This window comes from Amphiura filiformis, chromosome 5 (assembly GCF_039555335.1).
Source record: "Amphiura filiformis chromosome 5, Afil_fr2py, whole genome shotgun sequence".
Classification (NCBI taxonomy): domain Eukaryota; kingdom Metazoa; phylum Echinodermata; class Ophiuroidea; order Amphilepidida; family Amphiuridae; genus Amphiura; species Amphiura filiformis.
This window is the reverse complement of record NC_092632.1, coordinates 14,450,470-14,469,728: the sequence shown is the minus strand read 5'-3', so window position 1 is coordinate 14,469,728 and position 19,259 is coordinate 14,450,470. Positions and strand designations below refer to the sequence as shown.

Sequence of the window (19,259 nt, the reverse complement as noted above, 5' to 3'; positions counted from 1 at the left end):
ATAATTTTTTTGCCCTTTTCAATCGTGATGAGCTTACCACTCATCAATATATGAAAATATTTAAAACAATATTTGTTTAGTAATTTTAACATGAGCAATTTTCCAAAATTTTCTAACACTTGTGGTGTATTTCTTACAATGCCAGCAGGTCTACGAACCACAGCTGGGTGCCAGCAACATTGCACCATCTGCCAGTGCATCAAGCAGTGCAGGTCCAGTAGGTAGTACTGCATCCATACCACCTCATTCACTGGGGGCATTTGGCTTGTTCCTAAGACTACCTGGCTATGCAGAGGTATTACTCAGGGAGCATAAGAAGGCCCAGTTTCTACTAAGATTGGTGCTCGGAGTCGCTGATGATGGTGATGGAGGTAAGTTGTTTTTCATTGCAATATTGGCCATGCTATGTGGCTTTGCTAGAAATTGAGGTTTGCCTACCATTGGTATAAAAATTGCTTGTCCTAATTTGATTATATATATATGAATACTAGGGGTTGAAATAAGTGTTACCATTGCTTTCATATTAGCAATTTTATCTGCTAAAATGATTACAACCGCTGTAAATTTTAATTTAGCATCTGTCAAAGACATTAATCCATCCTTGGAGGGAACTTCCTATATCCAGAATGATGGTTGGCTATGCTTTGGTTAACCTCAGGGTCATTAGTGACGAATTGCGTATTTAGCTGGTCACAGTGTCAAAACCTTTTGTAAAGTTAATCATGCAGAGTGTACACACACATGGGTTTGTTGGCATGTTGCTTGTGCCGCAACATTGAAAAAGCATTGACGTCCTTTACCGAACTTAAGGTGAACCAGTATATAACTATTATGCTGGCTGTACTATGCGTTATTGTGATTGATCTGAAAATGCTGATGACTGTCATCTCGAATGTTAAATATTTCTTGCAATATTGGTGATATCCAAGTAATCCTTTTAGTTCAATGTTCTTTGAACATCAGAAAATAAGTTGTATCCTTGTATTTGATAAAAGCTAGATATTGTGATCACTGCCAGTAAATTTTATTGCAGATATAGTAGTCTTTTGAATAAACACTGATGTGGGGTAATGAAATATTAGGTATGATTTGCAAGTATTGACCACATCTCTTTGACATTGTTCTATCCACAGGACACATCTTGAGCTCACCGCAAGCATCTTCTCTACCTACCTTACCCTTCACCGTGCTAGTGACGCTGTTTGACAGCACTCCTCTTACCACAGATGATGGAGTGTTACTGAGGAGAATGACCCTAGAAATAGGTGCAGTGCATCTTATCCTAGCCTGCTTAGCTGTGCTAAGTCACCATGGACCCAGAGTTAGTAATGGGGCATCCAGTAGTGTTCAAGAAGTAAGAAAAAAAATTGATAAACAGAGATTTTAAACATTTCTCTCAACAAATATTTGACTTATTTGATATTTCATCCCACATTCATGGGATTTCATCAGAAAGTGAGGTAGAGCGGTAAACACCTAGTCATGTGACCCAAAAAACAACTTGTTGGCTTGTTCAAACGTTTTCACCTTCCAATCTTGCAAAGTTCATAGACGGAATTATAAACTAATTATTGTGAAACTTAATTACTGTATGACGCAGCTGCTTTTCCAGTGAGGGGGTCTAAGTTAATTTAATTCCTTATTTTGGGCAATTGTTGTAGTCCAGTACACTTTCGCAAAACTCCCAAGATCATTTGGAATCTACAATATAATATTGCTGTTTGTTTTCATTAGCAGATGCCAGGACCTCCCACCCAACCTACTGGTGTAGGCCAAGGGCCTGGTACATCAGGAGAGAAAGGTAGCCAGTCTTACTGGGCCAAGGGTACTGGGTTTGGTACTGGCTCAACATCATCTGGTTGGAATGTAGAACAAGCTCTCATCAGGCAGAAAGCTGAAGAGGAACATGTCACCTGCTTGTTAAAGGTATGTCAGTTTTGGAAGAGTGTTTTTTTTAAACTTGGGCAAACTGACGTAGAGAACAACAAAAACAACAACAGGACTAAGTGGGTTATGCACTCCTGACATCACAATTACCGGTTATACCACTTCACTACTTGAGTTCACAGTTCGTACACGGGTAAATCTCACCTTGTCATGATTGCATACTCTCTCACTGTGTCTTAGCTTCCAACTATATATTAAATAATGAGAGGAAAGGAGGCTGCCTATTTGGTTCTCCCTGGCAGGGCAGGAGAGGGTTTGGAAGAGGGTTCAAAAGAGATAGGTAGAGCTTTTCCACATGTCCATTATAACAAAATAGCTAGATGACAATAGGTATTTCAGCATTTTTAAGTTGAAAATGTTGAGTAACATCCCATCCTAGCATACCAGAACAGTTTCGCATCAGAACCCCAAGATTTAAGTAGATATGACATTGTACCAACTACTTAACAGATACTGTCAAAAGCTGAAGATTTGTTGTGTGGTGCTTTATTACCATGTCTCATCTTTAAAATGTAATATTTTAATACTGAGATGCTCTAGATTCAACTCAATTCAATTCTATGACCGAATATGCATAAAGACATTGTCTAAGTTATTTCAGCAAAGTATTATTTGAAGGTATTTTGCTAAAGTGAATTTTGACAAGTCAACATGCTGTCCTATTCCACAGGTGTTATCCAGTTATATCAACCCAGGTGGCACAGCATGGGATCATTCCATCAGTTCAAGAGGAGCAGCTGCAGCTGCTGGTGGTGCATCAGCTAGTGTTGACCATGAACCTGATGATAACATTGAACAGCTACAGAACATCTTCCCCTCTGTGTTTGTAGAGTTGCTCAGCCATTCCTGTCTGATTCCTGCCATCTCGTCCTATCTTAGAAATGATTCAGGTAAGAGAGAAAAACTAAAGTGATCTTAATTGCAATTTCTAATGACCATTGTAGAAGCTAATACCATGATCTCATATATCAATTTGTAAAAAAATGGGTAAGATTCACCAGAACATAATACTCAACATAAGCTTATCTTCAGATTGTATGCAGACACCTTAAAGTGGTATATCCTAAATGGTGTTTGCTTATGGGTGAATGAATGGATATGGTGCATATAAGCTTGAAATATTTGTGTCTTGTGTGACAGGCAGATCACTATCAATTGTAGTATAATAATGAACCTACTGGATTTTATCAGTTTATATACATATACATTTCTAATTGTCTCTATTTTGTCTCCACCTTGTAGTGTTGGACATGGCTCGTCACGTGCCTCTGTACTGTGCCTTGCTGCAAATCTTACGTGCCCTCGCCCAATGTCCCATGCTAGCTACCCTACTGTTGCCGCAAAATGATGATGATCAAGTTGGTGGTTCGGAGACATCGGTCATCAGTCTCCTAGAGAATATGAAATCTTGTGTGGATACTTACACTTCAAGACTTAAGTGAGTACACTATCTAAGTAAATCATCTCTTTTTTCATTCTTTGACATGATAGTGATTCATGATAGAAATGTTTCATCTCTAATGCGGTATTTCCGTGGCATCTATTCAACAATCATAGCTCAAAATTTGACTGACCTCAAGTTGTCCAGTGCTCTGTACACCAAATATCTGTGATGTACAAACACATTGGGGTTACAGAATGGTAGGTGAGCATATTCTAGGTCTTAATGTGATCATCACAGATGTAGAGATGATGGTTAGCATCAGAAGAGAACCTGGACATCTAATCTAAACACATAGTTATTATATAGTCATATTAAGTCAACTCACACCATACTTTCAGTCAGCATATATATAATTTCATCTGTTTTATAGGACACCATTATAGCTTCAATCTTGCTTCATGGTAAAGAAGAAATGGAAAGCAAACAAGTTTGTTGTTTGTAGATGAAGAGTTTGGATACAAAAAACGATGTCGATTTGAGATATAGGCAAATATAACTATCAAATATATATAGAACATAATAAGAAAATATATGATGTTTTTGATCATAGTTTCAAAAATATACATTGGATTCTTTTTGAAGTAGGATGTCAATTGAAAGCTAGCATTTTAGGGCCAATTTTGGCGGCCTGAACATAAAAAGTTTGAATAGGGCGGTTATCGGCTTTTGTGTCTGAACTCTGAAAGACCATGCTACATGGGTGGAAACATCAGAGGAGTATTTATGATGAGAGTGTGTGTGTTATACATGAAAGATCCATCAGCAGAACAGTTGAAAAGAAATATTTTTCTTCAAAATTGACAACAACTCATTATTTTTGGCCACTCCACTGAATATTGATAGCCAATTTTATCAGCAGTGATGTGACACCAGGCTTGAAATTGATGTTGTATGTATTTAAGCCACAAAACCTGAAGGTCTGCAGCATCATTTCCAGTGGTAGTTAGAGTAACATGACACTGTATTGTAAATATAAATGAAACAATTGGTAAACCTCTCACCACGTTGTCTGAACTTGTTGTCGTTTGTTTTTGAGATCAAAATAATTTTATGCATTTTATGAGATGGATTAGGCCAATGGTTGTCAATGGAATGGTCAAAAGTAGTGGTTAGTCAGGTGGTATTTGAAGACTAATATTTTAATTCTGTTGTTGTCTGTTTGAGGATTAAGGAACAACAATGATGGTGACTGGGCATGCAATAATTCTCCATTGCATTTCTTGTTGTACCTGTTAACAGATTCAACATAGAGAGCAACAAACCCAGCTCCTCGCATAGGGCCCTGCGAGAGGACAGTCTCTCCGGGGAAGATACGGAAGCGGAGACTCAGCTGGGCTCTTGTGTGCTACAGACAGTCAAAGAAAGGATCCGAAAAAGGTTCTTTTCTGCTCCTCTTTCAAGACCACAGGGCTGCTAACTGTTTTACATCTCACCATTGCTTATACTTTTGCTTTTGTCACATGATGCAGTTTTCTTCAGAAATAATGAAGTACTCTCAAATTCACTGAAGTACTCTCAAATTCACTGAAGTACTCTCAAATTCACTGTTTGAAGGAATTCAGATTTGTTACCCACAGTTTTCAAGACCTTTTGGGTCATGAAATGTGGAAAGGAAATTAGGAACAAACTTCTCACATCAATACTTTTTTTACTTCAATACAAAGATATTTCTAGTGTTCAAATTCCTTCACATGACATCAAAATGGTTTTTTTGTCGAGTTGAATTAAATGGCTGTTATAAACAACCTCGTAGTTACTAAGCACCATCTTGAAAATTGCCAGATCCAAATATGCAAATAAAGCTATCTTGCCATTGTAACATTGGTCTAAGTTGGCCATGAAATGTTAGCACCCCTGAGGTAAATGAAAGGAAGCTTGCAAATGTTCTTCTCCTCTCAACAACATATTAATCCCTTGCTTTTCCCTTTTTTGTTTTGGTTTCATTTTTCTTACTTGTGTATGTTTGCAACTGAACATACCCAGATACTTCCATTGTTCGATCAACATAACATTTACATATCTTTCATACCAATAATCAACCATGTTGCCAAATTCCATTTCATGATGTAAAATTCAGTGATCATTTAAAAATAACAGATTTTATAATTTACATGCTCAAAATTTGGTTTAAAGATGACATGCAGAAGTAATCAAAAGCTGTTTGAAAAGTGTGTGATATTTTCTTAATGAGTGGATAAATTGTCAAATTAAAAATTCATTTTGGCTATGCTTAATAGCAATCCATATTTCTAATTTGTGTGTGTTAAACCAGTTTACAATACTTGAAACACATTACCCGTTTCTATCATGAAGAATACTTGTTTTTTCTACCTTGGATTAGTTTCAGCAATAGACAATGCCTCTTTTTGAATGATTGCACATCTCTTTTAATAAGCACAGATATGGTGTGATTGATTAACAAGTGTGTTGGACTATCACCTACATTGTATTCGTCAATAACACAGTCATATATGCTTGCAAATAACATCATTTAGTTCAACTGGTGTACTATTATACTGCTATATAACTAAAAATTATACACATTATAGCAATTTAACACCAAGTACTACATTAATTTAATATAGTAATATTCTTGAAAATATAATACCAAAGTAATCAGTGATCCTGGAAATGTGTACAAATATTTTGATTATTTTAGGAATGGCTTAAAAGTGAAAGATATGTCATGAAAATTACCATTATAAGGCGTTTTGTGATATGAAAAATTTTAGACATAAAGAAAATGGCTGGCAGTAGTGATAAATATGAAGCTTCATTCTGTTGGGTGTAGCTACAAGTGTCCGTCAGTATGGACACTTCTCCAGCAATGACTAAAATGTGACCTGTTTGGTTTTATCATTTGCAGGATTTGTTAGCATACCTATACTCAATACAAAAATCTGATTTTCAATGATTTTGTTTTTTCTGGTTTAGCGAATCAGTGATAGTGTCTTTAGCTTGAAAATACAGAAGTGAATTAACCTTATACAATACATTATGTTTGGTGCTCTTATTTGAAAAGTGAAACATTTAAATGAAAAACAGCTCCAGGGTAGGTTTAGTAGAATGCACTCTTATGTAATTGCACTGAAAGGATTTTTTCGTTGGAGTTGGAAAGAATACAAAAAGACAAGATATCAATGTCATTAGTCCTGTGTTGTTTATCAGTAAACAATTTGTGCCTAACCATCATTGTATCGTTTCTACATATGTGTATGTTTTTGTATAGACTGAACAAAGAAGGCAAGCCTAATAGTCATAGAGCTCTTCGTAAAGACACCACCCCTGAGGAAGATGCTGATGCTGAGGGTCTGACACAACTGGTACCAGAGATACAGCGCACTGTGGAGATTGTTACTAGGGCAACCAGTAAACTAATTGCAGCATCACGAGGTAAAATTGGTAGTTGATAATGGGTGTTTCTTGGCATGATGATACAGAGATTAACAACACATGCACACTTATAACCAACATTTTCTAGAAACAAGTGCATTTTAATTAATTGAATTTAGATCAGCTGCTTAAGCAGAGTGACATAAAAGAACACGAACTTTTTAATTGGCATGTTGGATAATATAGTCATGGTTATTTTTCTTGTGAAAATATATATATTATCAAGCATTTTTACCCTCTGACCTCTCTATTTGCAGATGAGATGGATCGTGAAGATTCTGATGGATCATCTGCTGCAGGGGCCGCCAGCAAGATCAGCTCAGAAGAATATTACGTCAACATCATGAAGAAGATGCAATTTGGTGAGTGAATACACAATTTAATATTTTTGTGACTTCCTTCAGAAACATAGTGGACAAACTTTGCTGTATATCATGAAATAAAGTGTTTGACTACCACTGTCTTCATTTTTTACAGTATTAATACAGATTAAAGCATCTCTCTTAGTATTCAATTTTAAATCTGTAGAAAAATCGGGAAAAATTAAAATCCATTTTTGTAGACGGGGAAACTCGGGCTATTGGAGTGGCCCAAGAAGGCAATAGTTTTGTCATTTTGCATACACATGTCTTGCATACAAGATATGCCTCCAAACTGTACTAAAACTCATTCAGTTATATTTCATATTTTTGGAAAAATTCTTCCTTCTCAGTCCTTGGTGAAGTGGAAATATTTCTCAGGCAAATATCTGGGAAACTCAAGGAATTTTGTTTTCATGAAATGCTGGGAACTCTGTTGTAAGTCGGTGTGACAGATATAACTACTCATGCTGAAGCCACATATACATTATAATACAAGTGGGAAATTAAACTTATTTTTCTTGCATCAGAAGAAACTATTCTATAAATCTGAATTATATACAGCAGCAAAACTTAAAATGTGTGTGTATGTTTAATCTCAGTCAGAATATTGTACATTTGCTATTACGCTATTTTCAGACTAATCTATTACCAATTGACCTAATTAACATTGTTAGAAAGAAAAGATAATATACAGTAAAAGTAACAATCCTGTTTTTAATCATCACAGACACGTTTCATATGATCACCGAAGAAGACGACGGCAAAATCAGTTTTGTGTCAAGTCACCATTATGCCTCTAATGTGAAATCAGCTGGCAATGTGACCAATGCCAGCCGGGCTAGACGTCTGGCACAAGAAGCAGTTACTCTGTCAAATTCACTACCTCTATCGGCTAGCTCAAGTGTGTTTGTGAGATGTGATGAGGACAGGCTGGATGTTATGAAGGTAATAATTCATTGTGTTAGACAGGGATGTGTGTTTGTATGTATTTGCGGGATTGCAGACATTTGTATTTGCAAAACCTTCCCTGTGTACTAAAGGCAGAGATGCGACTTTCGGGGGCATAAATAAAAAAGATCCGCATATTTTTGTTTAATTTTTTAAACATTTCTGGAAGTGGATTGGATCATGGATGACTATTCCCTGGACGAGCTTCCACAAATGTTCAAAGCCGCACGCTTGGACTTGGCAATTTTCAGGATTTGGACAGAAACCTGTGTTGCATCTCTGCTAAATGAGAATATGTTAAGCAAAATGGGAATGTGTTAAGCAGAAGAGAGGAATGGGAACATCTTTGCAAATATTAATTTTAGACCAAGAGAAACAATCTCTTTTAACAGTTGTTATTACTTGTTCATTTGACATATCCAAATGAGCAAATTTACTCACAGCCATCGTTTTAGTTGATACCTTTTATTGCAATAGAACTTTTAGGCATATGGAATGAATAGATAATAACACCAACTTGTTTTTTCAGGAAAATCATGAAATCTGTTACCTTCCTTGGGTTCATATTAATCCAAGATACAGATTTACTATGGTTATTGCTAAGTGTGCTCAATTTTATGCCTATCTTTCTAAAAGTTAATTCAGGAAATATGTCATCATTTGTTTTCTTCGATTTGCTATTTGTAGGTGCTAATCACAGGTCCAGCAGACACACCTTATGCCAATGGATGCTTTGAGTTTGATGTGTATTTCCCTGCTGACTATCCAGTGTCACCAATGCTTGTCAATCTAGAGACAACAGGACAACATAGTGTTAGGTTTAATCCAAATTTATATAACGATGGCAAGGTAGGTTAAAAGCAATTCATACAGATAACTGAAGAATTATTTTGCTGTTTGCATACAAATTTTTCTGTTTTCAAAGTGAAGCAATGCAGCAAGTGGTATTTCAGAAATTTTATTACTTATCAGTGTTTGAAGCATTTGTTACAATTTGTTAGAAGTGTTCTATGTCCAACAAATATGAACTGTCAACCTTTTGTCTGTATTAGCTCTGATCCTTAAAAACAAGCTGATAGAATTGTTCTAAATATGGTCTCCTTAATTTCTACTGCATGATGTGATAATGATGTCAGTTCACATTTCATTAGGTGCGGTTTCAAATTGCCAACGTTCGCCCAAAGTGCTAGTGTACACACCCTCACTTAAAGATGCTTCATAGATATATGTGCAAAACAGCTGCCTCAATGCATTGATATCACTGCCACATCAGGGTGAAAAAAAACTAAACCCCATTGGAACTTGCAGCTTGTGTAATGGGCAGTTCCAATTGAAATCTATACACTCCTATGGAAGACATGACCTTACCCCCACCCACCCACAGGGAATGTGAATTTCAAATGGAGTGAACTGAATGGATGAAAACCACACCCTGTGTTTGTGATTAAGGACATGTCTTCCATGGGTGTGTATGGATTTCAACTGGAATAGCCCAATGTATGCCCATTGTAAAGTGTATCGCTAATTGAAGGACATATTGGTATAATGACAAAAACAACTTGAATGTGTTTTCCTAATAAATAAATCCATGTTCTCATTTCAGGTTTGTTTAAGTGTGTTGAACACATGGCATGGCAGACCAGAAGAGAAGTGGAATGCACAGACATCAAGCTTTTTACAAGTAAGAAAACTTGTTTACATTAACCATTTATTCAAAGTTGTTCACAAAATCCCATCAAATTCATCCTGTATTTGCCTTGATTGCTTGCCCCGACTCCCACTACCATGTTAAATTGAATATTGATCATGAGATAATATGTATCTCAAAATTTTCACTTGAAAACAGTGTTTCAAATAGATTAACTATTCATAACATTTTGTTTCACATTCTTTTCCTTTTGCAGGTATTAGTGTCCATCCAGTCCCTAATCCTAGTATCTGAACCCTACTTCAATGAGCCTGGCTATGAGAGGTCACGAGGTACACCCTCTGGGACACAGAGTTCACGGGAGTATGATGCAAACATCATGCAAGCTACTGTTAAATGGGCTATGCTGGAAATGCTACGTAATCCACCATCATGCTTCAAGGAGGTGAGTGAATGCCATTTTGTAACATTGTGTGGGGTGTGTGTGTAGGGGTGGCAGAGGCTGCGCTGTCTTAAAATCCTCTCAGAGGACCGTATGTTGTGTATTCTGTGCTAAACCTTAGGGCTGATGTAAATAACTTGACGGTGACAAGCTTATTGCCTGATAATGCAAATTCCTAAATTATCTGATAAGCAATCAAGTTAGCTATCAAGTAAGGCTTTAATTAGTCTCCTGTGCATTTGTGTGTGATGAAAGGAGTTTGAGCTCCGGCACAGTTCTTGTTCACTCTTTGTTCTCGTGCTATTGAGCAACTTGAAATTCTCTAGGCAAAGAACTAACTGCTAAATCATGAACTAACTGCTTATTATCTCTGTCACCCGTATGGGAACACAGGGAGCTGATCCGGGCTGCGATGGCTTGGCTGCAAGTCACTCATTAATGGTCATCAAATTTGTATAATGGTCAGCAAATTCCTATAAAATATGCTAAGGCTTGTGACTTTAAGCCTGTGCGTAGAGCACTATTAATCAATGTGCTTTATGCAAATGCATTCAAACAGAATCTGAACTGGGAAGCCCAACGAGTTCATATGAAACAGGTTTTGCAGTGAATGGAATATTTTTAATTATGTTAAAACAGGTGTTGAGTACATGACTTTACCATTTCTGTAAAACACTTCTCTCCTTCAGGTAATTCAAACCCACTTCTATCTGAAGCGTACTGAGGTGATGGCTCAATGTGAGGAATGGATTAGTCAGCTAGCTCAGCTCTGCAATGACAAACGTGTCGGCAGGAGTGTGGCTCACCACTGGGCAGCTCTCAAGGTAATTTTGATAGATGATATGTGACATACAAAGCTAAATCAAGATTGGCAAGCATCTAACCTGATTTAATATGAAACATTTGATATTGCAAGTCAGATTAAATCATGAATGTTACATATGAATCTGTTTAGAGTTTAATGAAAAATACAACAACAGATTAAAACAGCCCATCTCGTCCATTTGGCTTTCTTGAGACCATGACATCAGTGCTTTGTCACAGTTATTGATGTGTGTACAGATGTACTGCCTTTGATCACCATGTAAACAAACCAGTAACATGCTTGACGCCCACTGAAACATGCACTGATGTTACTGTTTGGAGTTTAAACATCGAATGTGTAGCTGTATTGCTTGTTTCTGTGTAATTTCGTAATAAAATCAGATTTAATAAAAAGATTCCAACCTGCTGAATTTGCTATATGGTCATTTTCACAGTAAAGGGTGTAACTTTTGATTTTTAGGGTCAAAATTTCAAACCACTTAAATATGTTTCTGTTTACTGAAATCATGAATAGAAGCAACTTAAATTCCAGTAAAATAATGTTTCAAGGCTTAAACCTTTTGATTTCTAATAAAAAAATTGACATTTCCATAACATTTTGGTTAAAATCTAAGAAAAACTGTATTTTACATAACCTCAGAAAATTATGACATGAAAGCTGGAATACATGTGAAATCCCATTCCAAAGTAAGTCAACAGATATAAGTTAAATTTTATACCATGTTTTGCTATGTTTGTAATTGCAGTTTTGAAAATTTTTAACATCAAGTGTCATTTACAATGGAAATTTCCAAACCTTAAACATATTTTTTAAGTTTTAATTGGGTTCCTAAAATAATTTGAATGTCTAACTTCATGTACAAATACTACTTGATGAAAGGAACCTCCCAGCCAAGTTTCACAGAAATTGGAGTTATTTTTTAGAATTGGCAATTCAAGCGATTTGTGTTTCGGAGGCTTCAGTTAACAACACAGGTGATCATAAAAGTAAAATATTTGGCTAACTACTACAAGTTGACATGAAAAAATAGGTAAAAAATATCACAATTACCAATTTTCATGCTTTGCTTCTAAGTATTGAATTTCAGTTGTGACAAAAATGAAATTATCACAGCAAGTCATTTTTTTTGTTTCGGAGGCTTCATGTTAACAATTGTTAAACATTGCAGAAGTAGTTTTTTTGAAAACAACAGTGTTGGGATCATCTAAGCTGTTATTTTCTTGTGTGTATTGAATCAATAATTCTATGCGGCAGATATTGTAGATTTATCACATGTTAATTTTTTCACCCATTTGTTAAGTATGGTGTTTTTTGCATGTGAAGCCTCCGAAACAGGCTTTTTGGGGTATCAGTATATTTTTCAAACATTAACCATAATGTCAACATTTTTTTTAATTTATGACATTCTGCACATATCAGGTAATAATTACAATGCAGATATCAGTATGAAACACACCAATTTAGATATGCATAGATGATAATTAATCTTATTGTTGTTTCGGAGGCTTCATTTTTTCGGAGGCTTCAATTGTTAACGGAAAGTTTGTATTGGGTCCCATTTTCAAACAGTGATATATATCTCCACGATTTAAAAACATGTGACTTGAGGATCTACTTTGCTACATTTTGATAAATAGATTGGATGAGCTCTTTTAGTTATATTTGCACAAGCTTGCTGAACAGTTTGTTTCGGAGGCTTCAAAAAAGTTAACGGAAAAACGGCTCTTTGAAGTCAAGATTTTATAAAAATTTTAAAAGCTTGCAAATCGACTAATTTTTGTTACCCATTTCAAGTTAAGATAACAACTGTTATAAATCAAGAAGAAGTGAAGAAATAACCAAGAATTATGAACCAAAGCTACACCCACAAAGTTTGTTAACAATTGTTAACGGAAAATGAAGCCTCGAAGCGACAAATATCAAGTCCGGTTCTCAAAAATACAGGGCTGTTCACAATTAAATCTAATGTGGCAGTGTTTACTGAACATATGACTGTACTTTCAGGATAAGAAAAATTATCCATGAACTAACTGAAGAAAACAAAAAATAATAAAAAAATGTTACTGTTTTTTATAGTTTTTCAAAATGGCAATATTAAGTACATTTAAGCCTGCTAAAACTGAACGCAGTAACTCCCAAAGCTGATTATGCTACCCAAGGTAGCTGCTAACTAGATGACTTATGTGGCCAAAAATCATGGAATTCTGTGGCTTTATTAGAACACTAGGAATTAAAATGTTAAAAATCCAAAGTTACACCCTTTACCGTAAAAATGACCATATAGAAATCATTCTAATTTGTACGCATGTATTAATTTCCATTACACAGAGACACACAGCACAGTTGCGTGAAGAACTCATGAAGCTGAAACCAACCAAAATCTTGCAAGAGGAAAGTAATAAAAGCACCCAAGAGAAGACAACAGTGCCTCTTGCAGAAGCTGCAGGAGCTGAAGCAGCACCTATGACTGATTCTGAGCCAGCCCCACCTCTTACTGATAATGGAACTACCCTTGTGAAACCTATTGTAGAGCCCAAGCCAATTGTTTCAGGAATTGACCCACTCGGTGTAGGGGAGATTGGAAATCTACACAATGGAGGGGAAGATAATGCTGGATTATACTGAGCTGTTTGGACAAAATATTACAATCCTTTATATTACAATAACAGTAGTGACTTGCTGTGGTCATTTTATTCAGTATCTTCACCATCTTGTTGGAAAACATTTTCTTTTGTGAAAAAAGAAAAAAAGAAATTGGCCACTTCCAATCAAACATTGAAGAAAATGAAGTGAAAGAAAAAAAGCAGTAAGAACACTTGCTCTGTAGGAAGTTATACCATGCACAATTCTTACAATATATAACATAACATGGTAATGATTGTTACCTGTCCAAAGTCACACATTAGGGCCAGCATGTAGTCCGATGTTTTGTGTGTGTTCCTTTTGTGCAACAAACACTTTTTTAATTAGCCATGCTCTGGACTTTGTTCTTGTTAATTAACTTCATTGTTGTGGCACACCTTTGCCGCAGAGGAAAAACTCAACCAATTGGGCTATCCGGATGAAATCCATACACCCCCTATGGAAGACACTTTATCTCCCACATAGAGGGTGTAGATTTCAAATGGAGCCCCCATTCAGGTAATTTAAAATTCATGTTCTTTGTTTGGGAGATTTAAGATCATATCTTCAATTGGGGTGTATGGATTTCAAGTGGAATAGCCCATTGCTGCAATGGTAGAACACATACACAATGTCACTCTATATACTAGCACTAAGTCTTTTTAAAAAGCTGCTATTTTCTGTTGGATTTGATTTATGAGAGCTTGTGTATAATTACATCCCTTTTTAGGAAATTAGTTACTTTTGTAGATTTGTTTATTAGCATTGATGGGACTGGTGCTGATTGTGTGCAACATCAATGCAGAGAGGCATGTTTTGTAAAACGTTTAGTATAAGAATTATTTACTGTTATACATTGTATTTGTGTTAAAAAAGTCATGGGCCAGTGGCAAAAAGAAAGTAACTTGTTTATTGTAGACAAAGAAACACTACTATTGTGTGTGATAACATTAAGGTATATTTGAATGGAACTTAAGGAAATGTTTGTTTGAAAAGGTATTGTTTTTATTTTTTGTCGTTACTTTTCCTTCTATGCAGTTGTATTCATATTGCAATACAACCCTGAGCTGTACACGCCTTTAATTATACTAGCATGCCAAAGTTCATACATAAGATATACATAAGCACACCTGCAACTATTCCATATGAAATCAACACACCCCCTATGGAAGACAGGACTTTAATCTTCCACATAGGGAGTGTGAATTTCAAATAGGGTTTCTTAAATGGGTGATTCCATTTGAAATCTGCACGATGTGGAAGATTAAAGGTCATGTCTTCTTTAAGGGTGTATGGATTTCAACTGGAATTGCCCATTTTGTTTCTGTTGTTAAAGTCTTTTTATTTTAGATTTGATTAAATAATGATCAACTTGTAGTTAAGAATAAGTTGGAATGGTTATTTATTACAACCAAAATTCAGAAAAGGAAGTTTCATAGCAAATATTATAAAAATAAATATTGATGTATTATGTAGGATATGGATGTGCATAGTTGCAATTTGATCAACCTCAGAAAGTTATATACTGTATCCAATTATTTTGCGGATGTTCAAAGCACACAGGATCAAGAAGTTGTCAAGATGTAGATGATGAATAGGCATCACAGCGCCGGGGATGAATTTAAGAAGAAATTATAGAAATATAACCCATGTACTTTAATTTCAATCACATGGTATGAAGATAGTGCCAAACAAAGATGCTATTTTATTAAATCTCAATTTATTTTCTTCAATCAAATAAACATAAGATAAAAAACAAGAATACTGGTATGATTGAGAACCACACCCGGTGGCCTGGACTGAGCATCTTAAATATGAAGTAGACTTTATAACAGGTATTAGTTTATTTTGCAAGTACAGTTTGAAAAGTTCATATTGGAATTCAGTGCATACTGTTACTATGGTAACCAATGATGCCAGATACATTGCACAGAGGTATCTCCCACATTCCTCTGTGCCTTATATCTTTATTATTGAAACCACTATTGCACAGATGGAATAACTGAGGACTAAGATAAAGTAGCACACATTCATTTGTGTATGAAGAAGTTTTCTACAAGAATATATAGAGTAAAATGGTTGTATTTAACCTGATCTGAAAAAAAAATATATATTGATGTATGTGGCCATTATTATTATTATTACAGAGAAATTTATACCAATTGTAAATCATATTATTTGGAAGACCTGTATGAATTTTTAGTTTTTTCTGTTTCATGCGGTTACAGTAAATGCGAAGTGATAATTTGATGCTTGCACCAACAAACAGACGAATATGATGGGTTAGTGCAAGATATAAATATGACACCTGGTAGTAAGGACCGCCGATACATCGATAATAATCGATAAACCGGATACCTAATAATATTGATATCGCTGATATCACTTTCTGAAGAAAATCGATACATCCAAGTTGCTGATAATGAAAAAAAATAGTATCGAAAAATCCGGGGGAAAAGGACTGAAATTAGCTCCATAAGTCGCTGGAAGGTGGCTGACGTATTTGTGAGTTCAAATGGCATAGTGCTTCATAAGTTGCTGGAAGGTGGCTGGCGCATTTGTGAGTCCAAATGGCATGATGCATCCTGTTACATAAGTATGGGGTATGTTGACAGTAGATATGACTATTATTGGGAGGAAAATTGATAGATCGATTTTTATCGATATTGAGTGGCAAATATATCAATTTTTAAAATTCAGACATCGACAGTCCTTACCTGGCAGCTATTGGAGACCAGGCCTTTTTGCATTAATCCCTCGGTATGTCTTTTATTTATGTAGTTGTTGACGTACACCTAAAAACTGTCTGTTGGTGACAGTGTTTAGGTATGACAATATGGCTTTGTTGAGATGTTGTAATTTATAAAGCTTGCATGTGCGCGTAAGAGCCTGGGTGGATGTGGATTATTATACCTGGTCCCAAATTGTTTTTGAAGAGAAAAAAATGTTGATTTGTGTATGTAATCATAAGCATTGGAACATGTTCCAATGAAAAGACAATAAAGAAAAGTTATATTTGAATAACCTTGCTTTAATAATTATGTTAATTATTCACTATATAACACATATGGGCGTACTCTTGCATTGTTAATATGTACATATTACATGACCAATGGGTGGGATCAGGAGAGAGACAAAGAGATCAGAGGGTGGGATGCAAGGAAAACCAAGTACTATTATACTGGTGGGTATAATTGATATAATATACATGTGTGTCTTTTCTCATTGTGTAAGTTAACTTGTATAAAATGTTACTGATATTATACCATATGATGTTATAAAACTTACTTGGGAATGAACCAAGTATTGTAATATAGAAAAGCTAAATAAAGACATTAATGGGTTCAAATGCATAGACCTGACACTCATGTTTATTCTATTTTGCCATTAGTTGAGGAAAATTATCTTTCTTCCCCATTGTAGCCATTTTACTAAAAACCTGGAGCGTACTCCTTAATATTAATACATTGATATAAATCCTAACACTGCCCATGGTTTTTGGCTATCGGAAAGGAAAGAAGGAACAAAGGAGGAGAGTAGATGAACAAAAAAGTTGCTTGATACCCTCAGGATATGAACCTCAGACTCCCTAATTGTGTATGCGGATGTCTTTGATGATATCTACATATTCCATTCCATTGCATTAATCACCTCACTATAGGAATGATGAGAAAAAACTAAAAACACAACAAATTATTGTGATTATAATTCACAAATATTGCACTATTTTATTTCATTATTCTTGCCTTTTCTACATATTGAGATTTGATATACAAACGTATTTGTCAAGAACATGATTTTTAAAATATTGATTATTGTTCAGAATTGTTTTTGAAACAATTCTCTTTTCAAATTAACATTTATATATTTTGGCACAATCATGGAATTCTGCAATAATTAAGCATTTGCGCATATTGATTTCAGTAATTCGATAACAAGTAAATGTCGACAAAAAGCAGTTCTTTGAAAATTTGGTAAGCAAATAAGGAAAATTCATCAATGAACAAATTTTAAATAAATGCAGGATTTCAGTGAACAATAACGAATTAAATTTACCAATCATTTTGTTGTAAAAAATACATAAAAATAAAATCATTGCATCCATGCCATGATTATGCTCATCAGCATTTGAAGCATTGTACGCCATCCATTTAATCCCCGTACCCATCCCACAGAAAGAAACCAAATCGAAGACCCTCCCGGTTAGTGTCCGCGCGGTGCTGCTTTATTTTTGGAATTTCATGTTTGTTGTTCAAATTTGCTTCTTGTCCATGTGAGATCACATTAAACATTGAATCAAACATTCAATAATGATCTGAACTATCATCTTGATCTTGTTCATCGGCAGTTACAGCATTGTGCTGTAAATGTACTTGTTAAACCCGCTTTCCATTTAATGCCAGTGGAACCTTCCTGAGAAAAGAACCAAATCAAACACCCTCCCGGTCAGTGCCCACGCGCTGCTTTATTTTTGGTAATTTCATTTGATTTGTTGCTGGTCTTAATTGGCCGTAGGATAGAACAATACTTCATTGCTGTCCATGTATTTTTTGACATTTTTAAAGGCAATATTATATTCAATCTTGAAAAATTAGTGTAACTGCCTTCCGGACTCTTAATATTAAACTTTAGGCAGTATCCAGAATGGCAGAGGTGAGCCAGCATAGTCCCATGGGTTCTGTCCACGGAAGTATCTTTCAAACACTTCATCCGGTATCTCCATGGGCGAATACTGCAAAATAATATACGAAGAGCAATCAGGAATTCAATTTCTGGTATTCACACTGTTAACGCTATGTTATTTATTGAAAGTTTTCTGAATACTTTACCCCGATATAATTTTATCTGATTTGATTAAACCAATCATTGAAACAGTAAATTGGTCAATAATTTTCCCGGATAATTTTAAATTTCGACACTTTTAGATCTACGTGTCAGGTTTCCATTTCTTGTCTATCCTGATGTTCATTCGTGACTCGTATTCGAAATCGTAACTGTCAAAACAAATTGTTACAGAAAGATTGTGCGGAATTCCCAGCTTACCTTGTTCTCTGGCTCCGTTTTTGGTCGGAATGCCTTGAGGAAAGGTACCCTGTACGTGAGGGCCGTCGGGAATGTCTTCCTTCGCTTTAGTTCTGTCAAGAATTTCTGGAAATTTTTAACAAGAAGTAATAGAAAATTGACAACGTTAGTTTTGTACGACACAACTAGTGGAAAATGATTTAACAAACATTGCACACAATAATTTTGAACCAAAATAAGGGAGCATCGTTATAACTTTACCTCTTTCAAGGCCTCCTCGTCTAGATCACACACTGCCAGATCTTTGTGAATTACTGGCACTGGTTTGGGGTTCTTCTTGAAACGGCGTTTCAGTCTCTTCCACCAGGAAGTTGATGATGTTGCACTACATGATAATGCGCTTTGTTGTATACCAGATGGAGAGGATATTTCTGGTGCAGATTTTGTTGGCATCAAGCCAAGCCTCATTGCTTCCGTGCTGTTGTATCAAATAGGATGGATAAAAAAATTAGAGCTATAATAAAATGGCCAATTCTAACGGAGTTTGCTGGTCAATGGTTATTTGTAAAATCGTATTATCTGGTCTATTATCAGGATTGTTTCCT

At 35.5% G+C, this 19,259-nt stretch overlaps 1 protein-coding gene across 1 annotated transcript in view; it reads left to right on the top strand.

Annotated features, from left to right (window-relative positions):
* The window catches only part of LOC140152690 (dual E2 ubiquitin-conjugating enzyme/E3 ubiquitin-protein ligase BIRC6-like), a 73,358-nt gene extending 56,371 nt beyond the window's left edge, over nt 1-16,987 (top strand). Inside the window, 14 exon segments of the mRNA XM_072175148.1 lie at nt 146-371; nt 1,134-1,354; nt 1,738-1,926; nt 2,618-2,837; nt 3,190-3,385; nt 4,631-4,768; nt 6,621-6,784; nt 7,042-7,146; nt 7,874-8,091; nt 8,782-8,943; nt 9,698-9,775; nt 9,999-10,187; nt 10,874-11,008; nt 13,339-16,987. Coding sequence (XP_072031249.1) covers nt 146-371; nt 1,134-1,354; nt 1,738-1,926; nt 2,618-2,837; nt 3,190-3,385; nt 4,631-4,768; nt 6,621-6,784; nt 7,042-7,146; nt 7,874-8,091; nt 8,782-8,943; nt 9,698-9,775; nt 9,999-10,187; nt 10,874-11,008; nt 13,339-13,635 — 2,538 coding nt within the window. The 3' untranslated portion in view covers nt 13,636-16,987.
* The last annotated feature ends 2,272 nt before the right edge of the window (nt 16,988-19,259 follow it).